This window comes from Rhinoderma darwinii, unplaced genomic scaffold (genome assembly GCF_050947455.1).
Source record: "Rhinoderma darwinii isolate aRhiDar2 unplaced genomic scaffold, aRhiDar2.hap1 Scaffold_4355, whole genome shotgun sequence".
Classification (NCBI taxonomy): Eukaryota; Metazoa; Chordata; class Amphibia; order Anura; family Rhinodermatidae; genus Rhinoderma; species Rhinoderma darwinii.
Genome location: NW_027463848.1, coordinates 49,290 through 75,792, shown reverse-complemented (window position 1 = coordinate 75,792; position 26,503 = coordinate 49,290). Strand labels below are relative to the sequence as shown.

At 42.3% G+C, this 26,503-nt stretch overlaps 1 protein-coding gene across 7 annotated transcripts; it reads left to right on the top strand.

The window, feature by feature from the left end:
* On the top strand, positions 1-25,364 carry LOC142713744 (embryonic protein UVS.2-like). Of its 7 annotated transcripts, XR_012870158.1 has the most exons (16): positions 1-78; positions 209-230; positions 989-1,054; positions 1,195-1,296; positions 1,435-1,552; positions 2,607-2,635; positions 2,761-2,842; positions 7,210-7,331; positions 14,141-14,250; positions 14,357-14,582; positions 16,446-16,564; positions 17,387-17,609; positions 24,122-24,166; positions 24,702-24,752; positions 24,858-24,911; positions 25,053-25,089. XR_012870158.1 is itself a non-coding variant. In XM_075848610.1 (15 exons), the coding sequence occupies exons 1-15, from the start codon at positions 13-15 to the stop codon at positions 25,127-25,129; spliced, it is 1,461 nt and encodes a 486-aa protein (XP_075704725.1). In that variant the 5' UTR covers positions 1-12; the 3' UTR covers positions 25,130-25,364. The 7 variants fall into 7 exon arrangements, 2 of the variants coding, with proteins under 2 accessions (XP_075704725.1, XP_075704726.1); XR_012870160.1 differs by lacking the exons at positions 24,702-24,752; positions 25,053-25,089 and adding an exon at positions 19,440-19,496 and having other exon boundaries at positions 24,858-24,876; XR_012870159.1 differs by lacking the exons at positions 24,858-24,911; positions 25,053-25,089 and adding an exon at positions 19,440-19,496 and having other exon boundaries at positions 24,702-24,746.
* The last annotated feature ends 1,139 nt before the right edge of the window (positions 25,365-26,503 follow it).

The window sequence follows — 26,503 nt, the reverse complement described above, 5'->3', positions numbered from 1 at the left end:
ACACACAAGATAATGGCACTTAGTATCATGTTGCTGTGGTTAGTTGGCTGTTTACTCATTCAGGCGACACCAATAAATGTAAGTAAGGATGCTTCAGTCTCTGAACTGTAACTGTATCCCATGCTTCTCTTACAAGGAGAGGTAGAAAGACCTGTATTTAGTACTTTTCTCATTCTCCCAATATAAACATGTCTCTATTTTCTCATAGAAAACAAAAGATGCTGGAAAAAGTAAGTTAAGATTTTTCTATCTATCTATCTAACCTTATTTCCATTTTTCTTCTCCCAATTAACTCTGCTAATTTTCCTTCTTTCCCTCATGCTTTTTGTTATGGTTTCCATAGTCAGTAATAAAACAGTTACTAGTAATTCAGTTCACCTATCCAATTGCCACTTTAAAGTTGCTCCATCCTCACTTGTACTAACTCTGCCAATACAAATGTATAAAAATGACAAAAATCTTAAGCTTTCTCTGCTTCTTCCTGACTCTAAAAACACATAGAAGAGTACTCACTGTATTATCAAATGGAAAACATACTTTATTTTGTCAGTATTCAACATGTTCAATAGAGGCTAGTCTGCTTTTGGCACAGATTTTTTTGTTTCTACAGATGGTTATTATGTATCACGAAAATTGTTGCCTATGTGAATTATAATGATCTTGCATGGTAGATGTTATCCGTACAGTGAGAGAACAATTGCATCTTGAGCATTGTTTTGCTGAAATTGTGAGGCTAGGATGGGAAATATCATTATTGTGCTGGTGTTTCTTATTTCTAATCCAACATTGATGCCCCTATTTGCATTGTTCAAATTATGTTCTTGCAGAGGCGTTACTTGAATCTCCTGAAATTTAGGTAAACACAATTCTCCCCAAAAATCACCATAAGAGAACTCTAGTGAACGCAGTGTTTTGCTAAGGGTAAAAATGTTCTAACATTTGTGCTGCTACTTTGGTATTACATTTTAATTTCTTTTTTTTTTTTTAGCAATTGCCCCTTATCCTTACGCTGACAGCAGAGCAATGTTTGAAATAATTAAGGAAGCAAACAAAGGTGAGATGTGTGTAATATTTGCTAATGAAATTACTGCATTGTATTGATAAACAAAACTTTTTGGGGCAATTTTTTATTTTTTTTCATCATTGTGAAAATCTGTCAATATAGATCTAACTATTTGTCCTTTCTCATCGCAGACATCGCTGTCTTCCTTGTGGGTGGTGACATTAACGTTAAACACTCACGTAGTGCCAAAGTATGTCCTGGGTGCCAATGGAAAAAAATCAGCAAATGGAATGGTAATAGTTCCGTTTGTCGTGTCCCCTGATTATTGTAAGTTATCCCTATTATAGATCTGACCTGAGATACTTGTGTCTAGAGATGAAGTTTGTCAATATTTGAAACCTAAAAACATAACTCTGTTCTTCTGTTTCCAGCTAGTTTCGAAATATCAATGTTCGATACGCTCATGAAGGAATTTGAGATTATGACCTGTGTACAGTTTGTCAATAGAAGCAATGAACACGACTATATCAGTATAGAGACTGGAGGAGGGTATGGAAATCTATCATTTAAGCTTAACTATAACAGTGTCCACAAAAATGAATCCATGAAGAATGAAAATCAGAGGGGTTGTCTCATCACAAACAACCTCTTTAATATTATAGCCATGAGTCCAGCTACCGAGGCACCCAACAGCGCTCTTGGCTTTTTTTGTAACTCCCAGTGTGCAGCCAACTCTCCATTCACTTCTATGGGGAGTGTGGTCGTCCTGAACTGGGGTCATGGATTCACAGATCTCTCGATGGGTGAGGGCCCCAGGGTTGGGACCCTTACCTCTCAAGTATTTATGATGGGAATACCCCTTAAATTATAGTATAAGTACTCTATTAGTTTTGCAAATGTATAAAAAATTTAGATTTTCCATTCTTCACTATTTTCAAGCTTTTTGCAGTCAGTAAATAGCAAAATTCTTCTTTCTCGCAGCTGGGAATTTGCTACAGTGGTATGTAATCTAAGCTATCCTCTGTAAGCCTAACAGTCAAGGCTACCTACACTGATACATTGGAGCGAGCTAGACCAGAGAGTATTGTCTACACTGGATATAAGTGTAGTAAACTCCCAGTGTGAGAAGGTTCTGGTCTTTACAGGTTTTTAACCTCTAAATGTATGTTTTCATTCACTGACAGCAAAATAAGGGCTTGGAAATGGTGAGGAAATAAAATGCCATGTATGTTCAAAAAAATGGAAGAACTTTTTATTGTAAATTAATTTTATGGGAATATACTTTGATAGCCTATCCTTAATATAGGCAACCATTGTGTGATCAGTGGGGATTTGACCCAGGGACCCCCCCACCCCCACTGATCATGTGCATGGATGTGCTGCTGTGCCTGTAGAGATGCAGCATCTTCTTCTGCTGATTATTGGGGTTTCCGGGGTATGGACCTCCACTCATCACACATTGATATCCTGACCTAAGGATAGGCTATCAACGTACATTTCCAGAAGTCTCTTTAAGCTTTATGTACAAAAAAAACAGAAACCCCCTTTAATGTGTTTACTGTTCATGTACTAATATGGTACTTGATGCTGTTATGTTTTTCAGGTGTTGGTCGTATGTTGGGAAGGTTGAAGGTAGACAGATATTGAGCCTTGATATGCCTTCCTGTATAAAATACACTCTGGTACCACATGAATTCATGCACAATGTTGACTTGAAGGATCACGAGACTGATATCTCATTATTTTTTCTTAAATAGGGGATTACAGCAATTTTATCTTGGATGGAGGAGATACTTTTCAGCTACCATATGGCTACAACTCAATCTTGCAATTTAACTCGTAAGTATATGAAAAAGTTGAAAGTACACGTACATTACTGTAGAGTACCCCATTTTGGATGTATCATGTAAGCTATATTCACACAAAATAACAAGATTATCATGATCTGTTAACCCCTTCGCACTTTGCCACTTTTGACCTTCCTGACAGAGCGTCATTTTTCAAATCTGTCATGTTTCACTTTATGTGGTAATAACTGCGGAATGCTTTTACCTATCCAAGCAATTCTGAGATTGTTTTCTTGTGACACATTGGACTTTACATCAATGGAAAAATTTGCTCTTGAAATAGGCCGTGAAAATTAAAATCAAAATTTTTTCAAAGAAAATATAGGTTTAGCTAATTTTTTATCATTTCCACAAGGACTAAATGAGAAAAAGCACTGCAACATTTGTAAAGCAATTTGTCCTGAGTAAAACAATACCCCACATGTGGTCATAAATGGCTGTTTGGACACACGGCAGGACTTAGAAGGGAAAGAGCGCCATTTGGCTCTTGGAGCTCAAATTTAGCAGGAATTTTTTTGGGAGGCCAAGTCGCATTTGCACAGCCCCTGAGGGGACAAAACAGTGAAAACCCCCCACAAGTGACCCCATTTTGGAAACTACGCCCCTTAAGGAAATTATCTAGGGGTATAGTGAGCATTTTTAACCAACAGGTTTTTTGGCTAAATTATTGGAAGTAGGCCATGAAAATTTAAATGTTTTTTCAAAGAAAATGTAGGTTTAGCTATTTTTTTCTCATTTTCACAAGGATTAAAGGAGAAAAAGCACTGCAACATATGTAAAGCAATTTCTCCTGAGTAAAACTGTACCCCACATGTGGTCATAAACCACACAGCACGGCTTAGAACGGAAGGAGCGCCATTTGACTTTTGGAGCTCAAATTTAGCAGGAATGGTTTGCGGAGGCCATGTTGCATTTGCAAAGCCCCTGAGGGACCAAAACCATGTTGCAAAGCCCCTGAGGGACCAAAATCATGAAAATGCCCAAAAAGTTACTCCATTTAGGAAACTACACCCCTTGAGGATTCATCTAGGGGTGTAGTGAGCATTTGACCCCATAGTTGTTTCATAGGTTTTATTAGAATTTGGACGTGAAAAAGAAAAGTTTTATTTTTTCCAATAAGATGTTGTCGTACTGTAGCTATAAAAAAATTATTTCCATAAGGAATAAAGGAGAAAAATCCCTCCAACATTTGTAAAGCAACTTCTCCAGAGTACGGGCAGTGAAAATAAAAAAAAAATCCTTTTTCTTCAATAAGATGTAGCTTTAGCTCAAAATGTTTCATTTTCTCCACAAATAAAGGAACAAAAGAACCCCAACATTTGTAAATCAACTTCTCCCTCGTACGGCAATACAACATTTGTGGTCATAAACTGCTGTTTGGACACACGACAGGGATCAGAAGGGAAGGAGCGCCATTTGGCTTTTGGAGTGCAGATTTTGCTGGATCGGTTTATGGTCGCTATGTCACATTTGCAAAGCCCCTGTGGGAACAAAGCAGTGGAAACACCCCAGAATTGACCCCATTTTGGAAACTACACCCTCAAGGTATTCATCTAGGGGTGTACTGAGCATGTTAACCAGGCAGGTGTTTTGCAGAAATTAGTGTGCACTCGATGTTGCAGAGTGAAAATGGGATTTTTTGCATAGATGTACCAATATGTGTTGCCCAGTTTGTGCCACCATAACAAGACAGCTCCCTAATTATTATGCTGTGTTTCCCGGTTTTAGAACCACCCTACATGGGGCAATAATCTTTTGCATGGATATTCGACCAGGCTCAGGAGTGAAAGAGTACCATGCGAAGTTGAGGCCTCGTTTGGCGACATACACAGTATTGGTTCACAATTGCAGAGGCTCTTATGTGAAATAATAAAAGAAACCCCTGAGAAGTGACCCCATTTTGGAAACTAAACCCTTCAAGGCATTTATTAAGGGGTGCAGTGAGCATTTTCACCCTAGAGGTCTTTTCCATAAATGATTGTGATGTGGATGGTGCAAAGTAAAAATTTTAATTTTTCCCTAGATATGCCATTTCAGTGGCAAATATGCCATGCATAACTTGTGCCACTGGAGACACACACCCCAAAAATTGTTAAAAGTGTGCTCCCGGGTATGGTGATGCCATATATGTGGAAGTAAACAGGTGTTTGGGCACACTGTAGGATTCAGAAGAGAGGGAGCGCCATTTTTTGCTTTTGGAGCGTTGATTTTGATTTGTAGTAGTTTTGTTTGGAGTTTTACTGGTATTTTAGTTTATAATGTGGGGGCATATGTAAGCTGGGCAGAGTACATCAGGGGCATAGTCAGGTGGTATAATAATGTTTTAAAAAACAAAATAATCCATAAATATTTGTTACGCTGTGAAGCAATCCTCTCTGCACAGGCCGGTGTCGCGCTGATAAATGTCCTTTCTTATCCTCTTTTCGTCCACACTCCGCACCTTTACAGTTTGGGGAATTTTGGTGGGAACTGTCGTCCTGCTATAATACGGGCACCCTCGCTTCCAGCAGATATGTTTGGGCCCTCCCCTTCCTGGTTCCCTAATTTTGGGGCCTTGATAAATTGCCTTTTGAAAGAGAAGAAACGTTCCCCTCGGGCCGGCACAACTGCATATTTTGCTTTCCTGACATATTAGAGCCTTAACAAATTATTTTTTTCATAGACGTAGTGATATTAGGGCTGTTTTTTTTTCAGGACGAGCTGTAATTATTATTGGTACCATTTTGGGGTACATGCAACTTTTTATCCTATTTTTTGGGAGGCAAGGTGACCAAAAAACAGCAATTCTGGCATTTTTCTTTTTTTTATACAACGTTCACCACGTGTCATAAATTACATGTTAACTTAATCTGCGGGTCAGTACGATTACGGCGATATCAAATTTATAGCAATTTTTAAGTTTTATAACTTTTTGCACAATAAAATTACTTTTGTAAAAATAAGGTATTTTTTCTGTCGCCATGTTCTGAGAACAATAACTTTTACATTTTTTAGTCGACGGAGCTGTATGAGGGCTTGTTTTTTTTTGCAGGACAAGCTGTAGCTAGTATTCGTACTATTTTTGGATACATGCGACTTTTTGATCCCTTTTTATTCCAATTTTTGTAAGGCAAAGTGACCAAAAAACCGAAATTCTGGCATTGTTTTTTAAGGTTTTTTTACGCCATTCACCGCGTAGAATGAATAACATAATATTTTTATAGTTCAGGACATTATGGACGCGGCAATACCAAATATGTATGGTTTGTTTATTTTTTTCAATAATAAAGGACTTGATAAGAGAAAAAGGGCGATAGTGTTTTGTTTTATTTTATCACTTGAAACTTTTATTTTATTTTTAACAACTTTTATTTTTACACTTTTTTAAACTTTTCTTTAGTCCAACTATGGGACTTGAAGGTCCAACTGTCAGATTATTTTTCTAATACATTGCACTATCTACGTAGTGCAATGTATTAGATCTGTCAGTCATTCACTAACAACAAGCCGATTAGGCTTCGCCCCCGGGCAGGGCCTAATTGGCTTCCATAATGGCAAAGCAGGATGCCATTGTTAGGCCTCCTATTGCCATAGTTGCAGTCGGCAGTCCTGCGATTGCAGTGCAGAGCTGCCGATCTGCTGCCAACCACTAAGATGCAGCGATCGCTTTCGATACCGGGAGGCCAGTGTTAGGCCTCCGGTTGTCTTTGCAGACACCGGCATCCCGGCAATTTCATTGCTGGGGTGCAGATGAGCTGCAAACACCTTGAATTCAGCGATCGCTTTTGACTGCTGCATTTAAGGGGTTAATAGCGGGGATCGGAGCAAACTTCGGACCTCACCATTTCCCCAGGGTGTCAGCTATAACATGCAGCCGACACCCAGGTATGGGGGCACCAACTCAGCTTCTGGGCCGGTGTTCACCATTTGTCGTATGGATACGGCAAAAGGCGGGAAGCAGTAGCTTTCCATGAAGTATCTATACAACAAATGTCGAGAAGGGATTAAGGTAACTAACCAGGAACATAAGAATCCGATCCATTTTTTAATTTTTTTTTTTTACAAAATGATCAGTTGTGATCAGCGAGAGAACCCAGAAGCAAGTGTTCAGTTCCCCTGCAGCGCCACCACAGAGGAAATTAAGCATTACGCAGTGTCCCTTTAAATCGATAGGCTATCTGTGTAATGCATGATCATGCTGGGTGCTCCAGAGCAAGAGATGCTTTTTGTAACCACGTTTTGTAAGGCACTAGAAGGGGAACTCCCCCCACTCCATCATTGTACATGAAAAAATGAAAACCCATGAAGTCTAATCTAATTTTAAATATAACCTACATGCGCTTCTTTAGGCATATGATTAACAATAGGCACCTCCCATAGGAATTACTACAGCACAGGAAAGCCATCAATGGACGTTAAATCTGACCCTACCATAACTCTTGGACAGTATGTAGGACTGGATGATTCGGATGTGAAGAAGGTCAACGCGCTCTATAATTGCAGTAAGTACTTATATTTCACCCTGATGTTATAATAGTGATGACGATACGACTCTGCATCATGTGACCGGCCCTGCTGTACTCTACGTACTCACTGTACTACTTGTACATAGAGTACAACGGGGAAGGTCATATAATGAAGAGTCGTATCATCATCAAAAAAGACTGTGCACCTAGACTTCCGGTCCGCCGGCAGCGGTATAAAAATCTATGAAAATCTCAGAATGAGCACGACGGGGGACCGGAATGTATATTAGCGAGTATACCTACATATTGAAATGAGTACACTGTAAATAATTTTTGGTCCACACATAACCCCTTTAACCTCTTAAGGACAAGGACAATTTTGGCCTTGAGGAAAGAACAATTTTTTTTATATTTCCCTCTTTGCATCCCGACGCACATAACTTTTTTTATTTTTTTACGACGTAGTTGTATGAGACTTTGTCTGTTGCGGGACGAGTTGTACTTTATGTAGGTACCATTTTTTGGTACAAATATATTATCGTTTAATTTATATACATTTTCATTTTGGTGAAAATGCTGAAAAAAAGCAGTTCCGCTGCAGTTTTATTATTTTATTTTTTTTACACCCAACACCGATCATCATAAATAATGTTATACATTTGTTGTACAGGTTGTTATGGTCGTGGCAATACCAAATATGTCTATATTATTTCATGTTTTGGGACTTACTGTATATTTCAAAAAGTTTATTTATTCTAAAAAATTTGCATTTCTGTGTATTTTTTTGACAATTTTTCTTTATTTAACATTATTTAACCCGGGGCAAAGATTCAGATTGGCGCCCCCCCCCCCCAATTTATTTCCCGACATCTCCTTCCCCCTCGCCATGTTTTCTTTCTTTACCAATCAATGAGGTGTAATTTTTTTTTCACAATTTTTTTAATGTAACTCTAGTATAAAAGCATTTCTACATTTTACAAGCGATGTAGTTCTATAATGTAATTAACATAAAAATAAATGAAAATAAAATAAATTAAAGAGGCCACACACAGCCCCCTGTAGATAGCGCCACACAGCCCCCTGTAGATAGTGCCACACACAGCCCGCTGCCCCTTTGTAAATAGCGCCACACTCCCCCCCTTGTAAATAGTGCCACATTCCCTCCTTTTAAATAGCGCCACACTCCCTCCTTGTAAATAGCGCCACACTCCCCCCCCCTTGTACTTAGCGCCACACTGGAACAGACCGGTCAGCGGTAGCCTACCGCTACCACTCTCCGCTCTGCCTGGTGTGACTTACCGGAGAAGCCGACGAGGTCATTCGGTGCAGGCAGCGGCGGAGTTCCTTCTGACTAGGGTTGGTGACAGCCAGGGCCGACCTTAGCTTGGATGGCGCCCTGTGCGGGACTCTCTATTGCCGCCCCCTACACAAACCAAAAATTAACCACATATATGGACACGCTGGAACATATATACTGTACATACATAAAGACAGATATTTAGACATACAGGCAAATATACATACACACATCTGGAACATACACATACACATACAGGTAAATATATAGACGTACAGACACATATACGCACACACACCGGCAGATAAATACACAGACCGGAACATATACAAATACATAAAAGGCACAAATATACAAGCACAAAGACACATTCACAAACAGACCCATATATACCCACACAGGCACACATGTACACAACACAGATAATGTAGTAGATGTTACCTGCTGTCCTATGTAACAACACAGATAACACACAGTGATAACTCTCTGAGTACAGATAATGTAGCAGATGTTACCTGCAGTCCTATGTAACACCACAGATAACACAGTGATAACTCTGAGTACAGATAATGTAGTAGATGTAAGAGACAAACACATGCAGAGACACAGACAGACAGAGACACACACACACACACACACACACACACACACACACTGTAACATATACACATACAAACACAGAGACACACACAATGTATTCACACTACACAGACATATACACACAGACACTCACCATGTCTCCTTGCTGACAGGTCAGGACGGGCTGTGGGCGGAGCTTCCTCTCTGCTTCGGCGTGTGTGTAGAGCACAGAGGCAGATGCTGGAAGGCTGCAGCACGGGAGTGGACCTGTGCCCTGACCTGAGTCTCATCTGACCTCATGTCACTGATGTGAGGTCAGGTGACAAGTCAGGTGACTGGACTGGTCCACTCCCTGGCCGTCACAGACCCGAGTCAGAACGCCGTAATTTCCTGGCTCTTCCTAAAGCTGCTGCAGGTGTCCGACATACGGGGCGCCTGTCAGCAGCGATCAGCTGCTCTTCGGTGCCCCCCCTTTCCCTACCACCGGGTTGCGCCCAGGGCACATGCCCCGCCTGCCCCCCCTAGCTACGCCCCTGATCTCAGTATGCCCCAACAACAGACAATATGGTCAGACAGCCCTGGGGTCCCTCAATGGATCCTAGGCTGTCTGGCCATACAAGTTTTGGGCTTAGATCGAGTCACAGGGATTTTCTGTGATGCGATCAAAGGGCAGTCCACCCTCCTCTTATTTACTTTGAATGCTGCAATCAGCTTTGATTGTGCAAGGAGTTAACCTCTTCTCTCCGCCGTTGGAGTGGGTCTGCGGCTGTCTATTATAGCCGTTGCCCCGCTCTTGATCACTCACGGACATGACTGTAACACAGGACGAGAATGCTCGTCCTACTGCGCAAAGTACCCGCCGCTCAGGACGAGTATTCTCATCCTGAGTCGGCATGTAGTTAATCTCTATATGTTATGTCTATGGCTGGGCTAGATCAAGGTGTGTGGAGGTCCCTGAGTAATATGGGTCCCTAGCAGGGACGTAACTAGGAAACACTGGGCCCTATAGCAAACTCTTAAATGGGGCCCCCTCAGGTGCCACACACAGCCCCCCTTATAGATAGTGCCACCCATAGATTGTGCCATACAGCCCCCCTGTAGACAGTGCTATACAGCCCCGCCTGTAAACAGTCACATCCCACTTGTAGATAGCGCCCCCTACCACCTCCCTTGTAGATAGTGCCATACAGCCCTTTGTGGATATCGGCATGAAACCCCCCTGTATATAACGCCATACAGTTCTCCCTGTATATAGTGCCACACAGCTCCCCTCCCATGTATGTATTGCCACACAGCCCCCCTTAGTAGATAGCGCCACACAGTTACCCCTTAGTAGATAGTGCCACACACAGAACCCTGTAGATTGTGCCACACACAGCCCCCTGTAGATAGAGCCACAGCCCTCTTTCTTGTAAATAGTGCCATACAGCCCCCCTAGTAGATAGTGCCACAAAGCCCCCCTTAGTAGTGCCACACAGTCCCTTGTATATAGCACCACACAGCTCCCCCATGTGTATAGTGCCACAAAGCTCCCCCTTGTGTATAGTGCCACACAGCCCCCCTTGTATATAGTGCCACACAGCCCCCGAAATAGTACAAGGCAATGGCACATCCGAGAAAGTTGTATCAGCCAGGGGGAATGTCAATCAAACATGGAAAGGTGAGTTTGGAGGCAGGACTATGTGACTCTTCAGGATAGCGGCACCACCCCATGACCCTTTAATGAGTAATTAGCATATGGTGTGCGCCGTCTAAAAGTGGATTTTATAGATTTTTGCTGCGTCTGAAAAAACAGCATACATTCGGAAATATTGTCAGGTCATGTATTACCGCATGGTGGCGGTTCAAGGGGTTAAAACTACCAGACAGGTTTCCATTAAATATACAACAAATAAAAAACAATTGTATGTGCCCTGCAATTTTGTTATTATAAATATATCCTATATAATTAGAGCACCAGAACCAAGCTCAGTACATAAATACAGCACTAGAACCAAGCTCATACATATATACGGCACGAGAACCAAGCTCATACCTATATACGGCACTCGAGCCAAGCTCATACCTATATACGGCACAAGAGCCAAGCTCATACATATATACAGCACCAGAACCAACCTCAGTACTTAAATACATAACTAGAACCAAGCTCTGACATATATACAGCAACAGAATAAACATCAGTACATACATACAGCACTAGAACCAAGCTCAGTACACATATACAATAACAGAACCAAAGTCAGTACATATATACAATACCAGAACAAAGCTCAGTACATATATACAGCACCAGAACCAAGCTCAGTACATAAATACAGCACCAGAATCAAGCTCAATACATAAATACAGCACCAGAACAAAGCTCATACATATATACAGCAACAGAACAAAGCTCAATACATAAATACAGCCCCAGAACCAAGCTCAATACATAAATACAGCACTAGAACCAAGCTCATACATATATACAGCACGAGAGCCAAACTCATACATATATACAGCACCAGGACAAAGCTCAGTACTTAAATACAGCATCAGAACCAAGATCAGTACATATATACAGCACCAGAGCAAAGCTCAGTACATATATATAGCCCCAGAACCAAGCTCAGTACATATATACAGCACCAGAACAAATACAGCTATATTTAGTGCAACCCCTGCCGTATAGGTTTGTATGGCGTAAAACTGCAGCTCCCAGCATGGCCCAAACAATGGTAAGGATATGCTGGGAGATGTTGTTTAAAAAAAAAAAATCAAACCACCCATCATCTCGCTGCAGATCATACAATGACTACAGTGCTGATTAGAGGCAGAATAAACATTTTTATTAAGTGACTCACCGGTGCCGTCTCAGATTCTAGTTCTTTTTCTCTTTTCTTCTCCCACCAATCCAGACCTCTATGATGGATTTCTCCCGGCCACAACCCATTTCTGCAGTTTTCAGCTCAGAAGTCTTCAGCTTCTCACTTTCAAAACATTTCTGCACCTATAAACGAAGATAAATTCTCAACACCTCTAAATATAAAAGTGCCATACACTGCACCTCTAACTATAAGAGCGCCATACACTGTGTCCCTGATTATTATAGTATCATACACTGTGTACCACATACACATCATGCCCCCTGTAGTTAGTGCCCCCATAGCCCCCCTGTAGATAGTAACTCCCATAGAGCCTCTGTAGATAGTGCCCTACATAAAAGCCCCTGTAGATAGTGCCCCACATACAGCCCTCTGTATATAGTGCCCAAATATGGACTCTAGAGATGCAATGCAATAGTGCTAACCACTGAGCCAACCTGCTGACCTATATATAGATAGTGCCACACAGCTAACCCACCCCTGTATATAGTGTCCCACATATAGCCCACTCCTATAGATAGTGCCCTACAAATAGCTCCCACGATAGTTCTCCACATATAGCGCACCGCTGTATAGTGTCCCACATATAGCCCACCCCTTTAGATAGTGCCCTACATATAACTCCCCCATATATAGTGATCCACATCCCCACACATAGACCCCCCCTGTAGATAGAGCCCCACTGTAGATAATGCTACTCAGTTTTAGTAGAAAAAAAAAATGTTACATACTCACATGATCCCGTTCCGTCCGGTGGCAATGCAGATCTGCTATCTTCTGAGCTGGTCTGCTGGAGCTGAACGACGCAGGCGGCACTTCGTTGAAAGGCGCTGATTGAAAGGGCAGAATGACTTGCCCCGTCAATCAGTGCCCTTCAACCACGGAAGCGGCGTGATTACGTCATTGAAAGGCGCTGATTGGCGGGGAAAGTCATTAGACGCAGGTACAATTATCGCTATAGACGCAGGTACAATTACTGCAAAAGGGGGTGGCTGTCGCTAGCACCGGGGCCCCCTCCGGTGCTAGCGGCACCACCGGGCATGAGAGGTCCCGTGCCGCCCAGACCATAAATGTTAGAGGCTCGGCGGCGCGGGCCCTGCAGTAGCGTCGCTACCGCCGTAGCAGCCATAACGGTTGCTAGCGGCGCCACCGGGCATATGGGGAGGGGGCGTGTTGGCGGGCAGCACAGGCCCCCTCATGCCAAGGGCCCCGTAGAAGCCACTATGGCTGCTACAGCGGTAGTTACACCACTGGTTCCTGGGCTATCCTTTTTATTTGCGGAAGGAATGAATACTATCTTAGAAAAAAATAAAAAGCTACAGTACAGATGAAAAATGAAAATAATATAGCTACACTATATTTAAAGATTACAAATGGTATCACAATCTATCACAACAACCATGCAGCATTAAAATAATACCACCATAAAGTGCTCGGACAATGGCATAACAATGCCCAAACAACAGCATTATATTGTGCCAAAATAATATTGCCATATAATGCCCAAATAATACCTCTATATACGACCTATATAATAAATATCACCGAACCTGCTGATTTGGGCAGTCTGGTGACTTTCAGAAGATAAGTGCTGCCAGAGAGTTCTGCTATTGGCCAATATCTTCCTCCCTATTGAAATAGACATGCACACTTGTTTGATCTGAGCATGCATGCTTATGGGGAAACGGAAGAAATAGATATATCACCTGAACGCGTGTTGTGCCGACTATCTTGTGTGTATAGTTATGGTATCAGAGACTTGTAGCACCCTGCTATGATTTGTCATGGGGAGAGTGGTGAAGGCCCCTGGATGGTGAAGGGCATTTGCCCATTTTGCCTCCCCTATAATCCAGCTGTGGTTTGAGGGTATGTATGTGTTTTAACGTCCTTCTGTTTTCCGTGTCCTTTTCTTTGCTGGGTCTTCAGGATTCTCATGGCTTCTGTGATTGCATCCACCCATCCATTTGTTGTCCTCTTCTTTTCCCTGCTTTTCTTCTGGGCATAATTATGTTTTCCAATGAATTGTTAGTTTTCATATTTTTTATGCATTTATGCTGCAAGTTTAAGTATGATTTCATGGCAAATTTTGTATTTTTTTTAAGATGTGTGTTCAAGAAAGTTTGTGAAATTATCAGGAACTTTCATCTATAGCTCAACTCTATCAAGCCAAGGAGGACCCAGCTGCTTTTATCTTATACAATCTGTCTACAAGGTACATATTAAATATCAAACAAACATCTGTTGTATTAAATACTTTTCCTGAACAAAAGCTTATTGGCTTTGAGCTTACACTGTTACTTCCTTCTCTTCCATCCCAGGTTTCCCTGCAGCTCAATGACATCAATATCTTATCATCTCCTGACTGTGATGATGCCTACATTAAAGTCTATGATGGAGTCAGTAAATCATCGCGTCTTCTGCTGGACAAGACATGTGGAAGCAACGTAGTTCCACCTCTAATTTCATCCGGATTTTACATGCTGATAGAGATTGTGAACAACCAGCCATCAGTTGAGAGCACATTTAGTGCTTCCTATCAATCAGGTAAGTGTCCTCCACTTTTCAAATCCACCTAAACAAAAACATGCTGGAAAAATAACTACCAAGGTAGGAGGCATGGGAGCTGCTATGTGGCCCAGCAGCTAAGGGGTCCATACAGGGGCTTAGATATAGGGGATGCAGTGGTAGCAGTTGCACCCGGGCCCTGGAGACTGAGGAGGCCCAAAATCCCCTCAGCCACATAAGAGGACACCAGTATTATAAATTATATATGGTAGGTGGGGGAGCTGTGAAAGATTTTGTATTGGGGCCCAGGAGTTTCAAGTTACGCCTCTAGGTCCACCTCCACTTATTGGTGAGGTGCAGTAAGTGATCGCTGTGGAAGAGTAGGGGCAGTGCCGGCTCAAGGTTTATGTGGGCCCTTGGGTGACAGACTTAGTATGTCCTTTTGTGGGGGAACTCATGGTGGCAGTAAAATGTCAAACGTCACTTTGTGCCCCCATATAGACGTTAGGCCCTGTTTATGCCCCAATATAGAAGTTAGGCCCCCCGTTTGTACCCCCATAAATTTAGCGCACTCTGTAGATACTGCCACACAGCCCCCCTATCAGGTAGTGCCACACAGCCCCCTCTCCCTGGTAGTGCCACACAGCCCCCCTCCCTGGTAGTGTCACACAGCCCCCTCCCTGGTAGTGTCAATCAGCCCCCTCAGGTAGTGCCAATCAGCCCCCCTCCCAGGTAGTGCCACACAGCCCCCCTCCCAGGTAGTGTCACACAGTCCCCTCCTCCGAGGCAGTGCCACACAGCCCCCCTTCCTGGTAGTGCCACACAGCCCCCCTCCCAGGTAGTGCCACACAGCCCCCTCTCCCAGGTAGGGACACACTGTCCCCCACCCTGGTAGTGCTGCACAGCTCCCCTTCCTGATAGTGCCACACAGCCACCCTCCCTGGTAGTGCCACACAGTCCCCCTCCCTGTAGGTAGCGCCTTTGAGGTTCCCTGTAGGAGTGCAATACCCAGCCAGAGAATTGCCGACCCTTTGACTGGGGATTCCTCTCCAGGAGAAGCCCCTGATGTCACTGTCCATATATAGACAGTGTTGTCAGGGGCAACCCCAGAGCTATAGTCCCGGGCAGAGCGCTACTAGTACTCTGCCTGGGAACCATGCTCTGCTCTTGACATCACTGTCCATATATGGATAGTGATGTCCGGAACAGAGCTTAAGTCCTGGGCAGAGCGCTAATAAAGGCTCTGCTCCGGTACTCCAGCTCTGGGGAAGCCCCTGATATCACTGTACATATACGGATACTGATGTCAGGGGCAACCCCAGAGCCAAAGATACCGGGAAAAGCGATACTAGCACTCTGCCTGGGACACTGCTTTGCTCCTGACAACACTGTCCATACATGGACAGTGATGTCAGGAGCTTTCCAGAGACAGAGTCCCGCAGCAGAGCTGCTAGCACTCTGCCTGGGACTCCTTCTCTCCTCCTGAGATCACTGTCCATATATGTACAGTGATGCCATGACGACGGGGCCCCACAAGGGTAGTGGGCCCTGCAACTTGCCCGGGTTTGCCAGGTGCTGACGCCGGCCATGAGTACAGGGAACGGCAGTGGAAAATTAAATGCAGAACATTCATCCACCAAAGAAAGGACGAGAAACACCGGAGACCACTGAGGACTTCATGTCGTGAACTCACTTCCTGCTGAAAGTAGTCATGGTAGAGTGGGACCCCATTTAAAGTTTTGATATGAAACCCCATAACTCTGTTTTACACCCCTACTTGTTCTTCTGGGTTATTATAGACAAGAAAAAGTGACTACTATGACTTTTTTTAAACTTACACACTAAAAAGTTATGATTTAAACAAACCGAGAATGAACACTAAGTCAAATTCTTTTCACATAGTGAAATACGGAGAGACCTTCGTGGCGCAAACCGGGATTGTGAAATCTCCAGGATTTCCTAATATATATCCAACCCATCTGGACGTTGTATATAGCATCATAGCCCCTGAAGGATATACGGTAAAAAGTTACATCTCAAAGGCTGATAATCTCTCATGATTTTCATTAGGTTTGAAGTGTGACTGGACATTTACATCACATTCCAAAAAGTACAATCCCACATTTCTGATTGACTCAAGATATTTGTTGTTATCGATGCAGTCTGTTTATCATAATATTAGATATGAAAATAATGTCAATGTTGATTTTACGCAACAAAAATCATTGTTTAAAGCATTGCTTCTCAAACTGTAAGTTGGGCCTATACCCAGTTGGACACAACCGAGTGCCACTCGGACCATATTTCATGGCATCCGAGTGGCACCCGATAATTTTCACTAACCTATTCACTTAGTGGGTGAATTGGGTACGTGAACACGGACCCGACGTTCCGATCCATGGAAAGAGAGAACATGTCCTATCTTTCCACGGACGGGACTCGGGCGGCACGACGGTCTTTTGCAAGGGCCCTAACTGGTGAGGTGCCATACAGTTCCTTACAGGGCACTGCATGCCTGCCGAACACCCCAGATTCCACAGGACAGGAGGGAACTTCTACATTTCTTCTTGTGGCAAGAAAAGGCCGGAGGCGACTGGATACAGTGACTGATAATGGGCACTGTGGCTTACATGTGGCCGCTGTGTGGCCTTTTATCCAGCACACTTTCCACACGACATCCATATGCCCATATTTTGGTAAGGATGTCGACCACTAGTGACGCCCACTTTTTGAGAAGCAGTGGTGGCTTAGTCAAAATATTAAATTGACAATCTGTACTGTATTGTAATTCCACCAATCCCAGACTCACGCATACATCCTTTACATGTTTGTTTTTTTTACAGGTGGTTCTAAACTTCCTATTTTTTTGGATTCAAAATTCACCAAAATGCATCCCAGAGTATTTGATAATTAGAGATGGTCCGTTAACCACATCCCCAATCCTGGGCACATATTGTGGACGTCTTGACAACATACAGGTGGCGTCTACTGGCAATGTAGTACTTCTACAGTTCCACAGTGGGAATCTTATTGAATATAATGGGTTTTATGCAAAGTATAAGTTTGGTAAGTGAGATCAGATATTTGTTGAACCACGTTGAGCAGTTTTCAAATTATTTTACCAGCCACTGTCATATTTAGGTCCTTACTGACCACACAAGTATAGCTGTATGGGTATTGTCCTATCCTTGTACACAAAGGTTGAGGCCATAAAATGTCAATGACGTAAATGGGTTGCCTAATAAAGACAAGTCCTGGTCATATACCCTATTTTTTGTGTCACCATATTCTGAGAGCCGTAACGTTTTTTATTTTTCTGTCAAAAAAGCTGTGGGAGGTCTTGTTTTTTGCAAGATGGGATGTAGTTTTTATTGGTACTATTTTGGGGTACATGCGACTTTTTGATCACTTTTTATTCTATATTTTGAGAGGGGTGGTGACCAAAACATACTGATTCTAACATTGTTTTTCATTTATTTTTTTCGGTGTTCATTGTGCGAGAAAAATAACATTATAGTTTGGGTCGTTACGAACGCGGTGATACCAAATATGTGTACTGTGTTTTAACGGTTTCATTATTTTCCTATAATAAAAGACTTATTATAGGAAAAAAAATGTATTTTTTTTACACTTTTGTAAAACATTTTTATTAACTTTTTTTTTACTTTTTACACTTTCTTTTTTGACCTGCAGCTCTGATCGCTGCTAGAATACATTACACTATGTAGGTAGTGTAATGTATTCCAACTGTCAGTGTGACGTCACAGTCTCTCGGACAGTAAGTCTACGAGGACCAGCCAGTGGTTCCCGATGCACATTGTCATAGACACTGTCACCGACAGTGTGCATCGGGAACGACACAGTGACCTCCTGTCACTCTGATTGGTCCTGATAGGCTTCCGTACATGGCAGACACAGAGGCCATTGTTTGGCTTCCGGTCGCCATGCTAGCCATCGGCAAACCTCGCGATTTCATTGTGAGGTCTGCCAATGTGCTAGAAACCCCTAAAATGCGGCGATTGCAATAGATCGCCGCATTTAAGGGGTTAATTGCCGAAATCAGCGGAAATGAACCGCTGATCGGCAACAGTAGAGTGTCAGCTGTCGGGGACAATTGGCCTCCCAGTTCCCGATGCACTTGTCAGAACTCAGGAGCGGGGCAGTGGCTGTATCAGACAGCTGCAGCCCCGCTCTCATACATTCATGTGTTACAATACTGAGCTGTGCGGCCGCACAGCTTAGTATCGAAATACATGAAATAACGGTAGCGAACCGTTTTGGGGTCCACGGTATCGAAACAGTATCGAAGTTTCGATACATCATGCATCCCTATCCAGGACATGTATACTCTTTGTGTATATAGCTCTAAGGCCACTTTCACACCCAGTATTTTGCATTATAAGCCAAAATCAGGAGTTGGTCCAAAACACAGAAGACGTGCAAATATTTCCATTATACTTTTGCTATTCATGTTCCGCTTCTGGGTTTGGCTTATAAATAGTAATGCAAAATACTGACCAAAATCATGCAGTGTGAAAGTGACCTGTCAATCAATCTGCTGAACTCATTCCCTTTATTTCTAGAACATAATATCAACAGTTTCAGAAACATCAGATTAAACAGTGAGTATATAAGACCCTCCACGAACAGGGATATTCTCTAGTCCAGGACATGTATTCTGTATGTGGTATCAATCTGTTTAACTCATTCCTTCCCTTTTTCCAAGACATTAACATCAAACATTTTCATTAGATAACATCAAAACATCATTAGTGAGTATACGAGACCCTCCCCAGACAGGGGCATCCTCCAGTCCAGGACATGTATTCTGTCTTGTATTATGTATATAGCTATGTCAATGAATCTGTTTAACTCATTCCTTCCCTTTTTTTCTAGACATTATCATCATCAATTTTCATCAGACATTCGCAGCATAACATCAGGACATCATTAGTGAGTATTCGAGACCCTCCCTAGACAGGGGCATCCTCAGGTCCAGGACATGTATTTGTATGTATTTTACATGTCTTTGCTATATATTTATCTATAAGTACCGTAAATCAATCTGTTTAAAGCGGTTGTCTGGGCATGGGGCGGTTTTCCATACTGATGACCCATCCACAGGATAGATCATCAGTATATGATCGGTGGAGACCCGACACCCGGACCCCGCACCAATCAGCTGTTCCGTCTGCCTCTGGGCACCAGATTTTATGCAGTAAATGGTGTCGGAAGCAGAATGCTCCGGTCACAGTATAGCGGCCGTGCTGCAGTACTGCAACCCTGTTCCTATTCACTTGATTAGGAGCAGAGCTGCTGTCTTGAAGAATGGCCGCTATACTGTGACCGGAGCCATCTGCTTCCGGCACGGACATCCGGTGCCCAGAGTCAGCCGAAGCAGCTAATTGGTGCGGGGGTACGGGTGTCGAACCTCAATTAATTATATACAGATGACCTATCCTCCATACATAATCAGTATAAAAAACCGCCATGTGCCCGGACAACCGCTTTAACTTATCTCTTCCCTTTTTTTTTTATAGACACTAACATCAATAATTTTTATGAGACATTGGCAGCATAACATCTTAACATCATTAGTGAGTATAAAAGACCCACCCCAGACAGGGGAATTCTCCAGTCCAGGACATGTATTCTGTCCTTGCATATACTGTATATCTATAAGTCAACCAATCTGTATAACTAATTTCTAAAAATTTTTACTATATATTAACATCAATAATTTTCATTAGACTTGGCCAGCATAACATCAGAACATCAGAAGTGAGTATACGAGACCCCCCGCCCCAGACAGGGACTTTCTGCAGTGCAGGACATGTATTCCGTCTTTGTATTATGTATATAGCTATAACTAAATTAATCAGTTTAAAGGGGTTGTACAGGCACAGGGCGTTTTTTTTTTAATATACTGATAACATATCCACAGGATAGATCATCAGTATATGATTGGTGGGGGTGCAAAACCAAGACCCTGCACCGATCAACTATTCCAGATTCCTCTGGGCTCTAGATGTTATGCAGTGGCAGGTGTCGGAAGCAGATGGCTCCGTAAATTGTATAGCGGCCATGCTGCAGTACTGCTCCTATTCATTTGAATAGGAGAAGATCTGCAGTACTGCAGCATGGCTGCTATTGTTGACTGGAGCCATCAGTACACAGATAAGCAGCAACAAGTTGTAGCATAAAGCAGAGACGTGGTCAGGGATGAATTAAATTTCGGTACACAAATAAGCTGCTACAGTTTGTAGAGAAAGGAACTAGACTACAGGCAGGAACATCAATGGTCTGACACTCAGGAAGGGCAAGGGACAGGTTTATATAGTAAGCCAAAAGAGTGAGACCTAAAAGGCATTAACCCCTATCCGCACCAGGACGTAACTGTCCGTCCTCGCGGGAGGTTACTTCCCGCACGAGGACGTACAGTTACTGAGTTGGTCCCGGTGCACACCGTCGGCGACAGTGTGCACCGGGAACCGGGAGGTTAGCTGTCGCCGACAGCTGACACTCCCCTCTTGCCGGCCAGCGGTCCTTTGCCGCTGATTTAGGCGAATTAACCCCTTAAATTCGGCGATCGGGTGCAATCGCCGAATTTTAGAGGTTTCTAGCATATCGGCAGACCCCCGTCCGAAATCGCGGGGTCTGCCGATAGTTAGTATGGCAAACGGAAGCCAAACAATGGCTTCCGGGTCTGCCATGGACGGAAGCCCATCAGGACCAACCTTCGGCTGGTCCTGATAGGCTTCCTTTCAGAGTGACAGGAAGTCACTGTGTCGTTCCCGATGCACACTGTCGGCGACAGTGTGCATCGGGAACTTGGAAATCAGCTGTCCCCGACAGCTGACACTCTCCAGTGTTGCCGATCAGCGGCTCATCACCGCTGATTTTGGCAATTAACCCGTTACATGCGGGGCTCGATTGCGATCTCCGCATGTAGCGGGTTTGCAGCGCATCAGCAGCCCCCATGCAATCGTGGGGGCTTCTGATGCTTGTGATGGTACCCGGGGGCCAGACAACGGCCCCCAAGTCTGCCATGTATGTCGGCCTATGAGGATCATCCTCTGCTGATCCTCGTAGACCAACTGTCAGAGTGACTGTGACGTCACACTGACAGTTGGAATACATTACACTACCTAGGTAGTGTAATGTATTCTAGCAGCGATCAGTGCTGCAGTGTAAAAAGTAAAAAAAAAAGTTAATTAACAAAAATATAAAGTGTAAAAAAAAGTAAATAAAAATGTTTTATAAAAGTGTAAAAATAAAAGGTTTTGTTTTCCTATAATAAGTCATTTATTATAGGGAAAAAATGAAAACGTTAAAAAAAAGTACACATATTTGGTATCGCCGCGTTCGTAACGACCCAAACTATGAAACTATAATGTTAATTTTTCCGCACTGTGAACGCCGCAAACAAAACGGAAAACTGTCAGCATCGCTATTTTTTGGTCACCACCCCTCCCAAGATATAGAATAAAAAGTGATCAAAAAGTCGCATTTACCCCAAAATGGTACCAATATAAACTACAACCCGTCCCACAAAAAACAAGACCTCCCACAGCTTTTTTGCCGAAAAAATTAAAAAGTTACGGCTCAGAATAGCGTGTCTCAGAAAATAAATTATTTTATAGAAACATAATTTTATTGTGCAAACGCGGCAAAACTTAAAAAAAACTATACACATATGGTATCGGCGTAATCGTACCGACCGGCAGAATAAATGAAAACGTAATTTATTGCGCACGGTGAACGCTGTAATAAATAAAGAATTTAAAGCGCCAAAATCGTTGTTTTTTGGTCACCTTAGCTCTAAAAAAGATGCTGAGGGGCCAAAATGCTCACTATACCCCTAGAAAAATTCCTTGAGGGGTGTAGATTCCAAAATGGGGTCAATTTTGGGGGGTTTCCACTGTTTTGGTCCCTCCGGGGCGTTGCAAACCCGACATTGCACTGAAAACTAATCCAGCAAAATCTGCGCTCCAAAATCCAAAAGGCGCTCCCTCCATTCTGAGCCCTGCTGTGGGTCCAAACATCAGTTTACGACCACATATGGGGTATTGCCGTAATCGGGAGAAATTGCTTTACAAATGTTGGGCGGCTTTTTCTCCTTTATTCCTTGTAAAAATGAAAAAATTCTATGTTTCCACAGAAAAATAGGTGATTTTCATCTTCACAGACTAATTCCACTAAATTCTGCAAAAAAACTGTGGGGTCAATATGCTAACTATACTCCTAGAAAAATGCCTTGAGGGGTGTAGTTTCCAAAATGTGGTCACTTCGGGGGTGGGGGGTTTCGACTGTTTAGGTACCACAAGACCTCCTCAAACCTGACATGGTGCCTAAAATATATTCCTAAAAAAAGGAGGCCCCAAAATCCACTTGGCGCTCCTTTGCTTCTGAGGCCTGTGTTTCAGTCCATTAGGACACTAGGGCCACATGTTGGATATTTCTAAAATCTGCAGAATCTGGGCAATAAATATTGAGTTGCGTTTATCTGGTAAAACCTTCTGTGTTACAGATTTTTTTTTATTACAAATGAATTTTGGCAAAAAAAATGAAATTTGTAAATTTCACCTCTACTTTGCCTTAATTCCTGTGAAACGCCTAAAGGGTTAAAATACTTTCTGAATGTGGTTTTGAATACCTTGAGGGGTGCAGTTTTCAAAATGGGGTGATTTATGGGGACTTTCTAATATATAAGGCCCTCAAAACCACTTCAGAACTGAACTGGTCCCTGAAAAAATAGCCTTTTGAAATTTTATTGAAAGAATGAGAAATTGCTGCTAAAGTTCTAAGCCTCGTAACGTCCTCAAAAAATACAAGGACGTGAAAAAAAATGATGCAAACATAAAGTAGACATATGGGGGATGTTAACTAGTAACTATTTTGTGTGGTATTACGATCTGTTTCACAAGCAAATACATTTAAATATAGAAAAATGCAAATTTTTTACAATTTTTGCTAAAATTTGAAGTTTTTCACAAATAAATATTGAATTTATCGACCACATTTTTTCACTAACATAAAGTACAATATGTCACGAGAAAACATTCTCAGAATCGCTTGGATAGGTAAAAGCATTCCGGAGTTATTACCACATAAAGTGACACATGTCAGATTTGAAAAAATCATCTGTGTCCACAAGGCCAAAACAGGCTGTGTCCTAAAGGGGTTAAAGGAAAGGAATCCAGAGAGGCAAAAGTCAATAAAACCGACACAACAGATTCAGCAGTGGAGCTGTCCAACATCCCCTATAGCTCAATGAGAAGAGCTACTGCCTCGGACACAGGAGTTTTTGGGTTTGAATCCTGATATAGTCTATAGCTATAAGGCCACTTTTACACAGTATCTTTCTTATTATTTTGTATTAGTATTTATAATCCTAAACCAGGAGTAGGTTCAAAACTTGGAAGAGGTGCAAATCTTTCCATTTTACTTTTTCTATTTATTCTGTTTCTAGTTTTAGCTTTAAAAAAACTGAAGCAAAATACTGACCGAAATACTGCTGTGTGAAACTGACAAATGACCTGTCAATTAATCTGCTTAACTCTGTCCCTTCTTTCTAGACAATAACATCAAGTGTCATGGGAAGAAAAACATCGGAATAAAGGGTGAGTATAGGAGACCCCCACCAGACCAGGCCATTCTTGTCCAGGACTTATATTCTGTATGTGTATTATGTGTATATTGTGCATATACCACATGTGTATATACCATAGCTACAGTCAAACAATTTGCTTAACCCATTCCTTTCCTTCTAGACAATAACATCAACAATTTCTATCAGCTATGTGCAGCAAAATATTAGAAAAACATCAGAACATCAGTAGTCAGTATACGAGACTCTCCCCAGTCAGGGACATTTCCCAGTCCAGGACATGTATTCTGTTTGTATATTATGTCCTATAAGGATATAAGGCCACATTCACACAGCAGTTTTTATATATTATTTTGTATCAGTATTTATAAGCAAAAAACAGGAGTTGGTCCAAAACATGAAGTTACAAATCTTTCCATTATACTTTTTATATTTATGTTTTGCTTCTGGTATTGGCTTATAAATACTGGTGGAAAATAATGACCAAAATACTGCCACGTGAAAGTGACCTGTCAATCAATCTGCTTAATTTATTGCCCTTTTTCTAGATAATAACATCTACAGTTTCAGATATGGGCAGTAAAGAATCAGAATGAACAGTAAGTATCTGAGACCCTCCCCAGTCCGGGACAGTTATTCTGGATGTGTATTATGTATATAACTACAGTCAATGTGTTTAACTCATTCCTTCCTCTTTTTTCTAGACATTGCCATCGATAATTTTCATCAGATATGGACACCAGAACATCAATACATCAGTGAGTATGTGTCAACCGTGTGACTGGCATCCTTTCAGAAGTCTTATCTGTGTGCAATAATAATACTAAGCAGCCACCCCCTCGTAAATAGTAGGTGTGTGTGGATGTTCTTCTGGTTATAACGTATGTGTTCTTCTACAGGTCACCATGAAGAACCATCATCACTTTTTAATAGGCGCAATTTGACATCTTATAAAAAAGAAAAACGCAGAAAATAACTTTTTTATCAACAAACATTGAAAAGTCAACGAAGACTTACTGGATCCTCGAAAGGGAAAGAAAGGATTTTATTTGAGGCGGCATATAGGACATCAAACACAAAGCTACGAGACAACATGTAGAGCCCGAACATCAATCATCATCAGCGGCAATACCTTTCCTAAATTTGGCACCTGGATTTAGTTAATTCATTATTATTATTGCGGAAATTTTAAAAAAATATTTTAAAAACTCTGTTCTTCTGTTTTCTCTTTCATCTTTCACTTCATGTGTTTTCTGCTTGATGGGTAAATAAACAGAGTTATGAGGCTGAGGAGAGGGGAGAGTCCGGGAAAGTCCTGGAGGAGTTCTGATGATGACCATAATGGTTGTCACTCGGCTTTATAGCCATTCTCTATGGAGGAAATTAATTCCAATCAATGTAAATATCTTTTTTAATATATTCCCCTTTCCTAAGTATCGGTTCACTTGTCGGAATTGTCACGTTGGGTGCGTGGACCCACTAGGCCGTACCGCCTTAACGGTATGGCAGCTGGCCAACAGGACACAGGTCAAAGTCTATAGTTCGTATAGGTGTACCTATGGTAGCTTCAGACAGTAGGAAGATAGGCTCGGATAGGACTTAGGCAGCAGGCAGACACCAGGCGTGGTGTAGCAGGACAGGCATAGTACTCAGCGCAGCATGACTCCAACTCAATACGGCGCTTGAAGCAGGATAACTCGGGATACAGGTAGCAGGAACGGGAACACTTGAAACTGGAAGATACTTAGGAGACCATTTGCAGAGACCATCTAGGGTAACGACAAAAACGCTCAGGCAATGCAGGAAGGGGCAGAGCCCTTCTTATAGTTTAGTGTGCTTATGAGCTAATTTGGTCTTTAATTCAGGCACCCTACGGGACACAGCAGAGCGAAGCGGAAGTGAGCGCTGGCATCTCCTGAGGAGGAGACGGGGACCAGCACTCACTGATCCATGGCTGCTGCCGTCAGGAGGTAAGCAAACCTGGCGTCCTGCGGGGTCATGACAGGAATCAAGGCAAAATTATCTTGTGTATTTATCGCTGGAGATTTTCTAATCTGGAGATCTGTGTTGGACTTTCCCTTGCGGTTACCTGATGATCATGTCTGGTCAGCACAGAGGTGCAACAGGAACGCTGGGGAGCACACTAGACGCGAGGGCTGGAGTGGAATCTCTAAGTATATTACACAGCCTGGTATTTTTTCTAGTTTGAGCCCAAATGCAGAATTTTTTAAATTATGCAAAACCCTTTAAGGAGTCATTCTATCTTACATTCACCCCACATCACATTCTTCCCAGGGATTGTGTTCATTTATATGTATTATAGTCGGATTATATTTTATTAAATCATGAA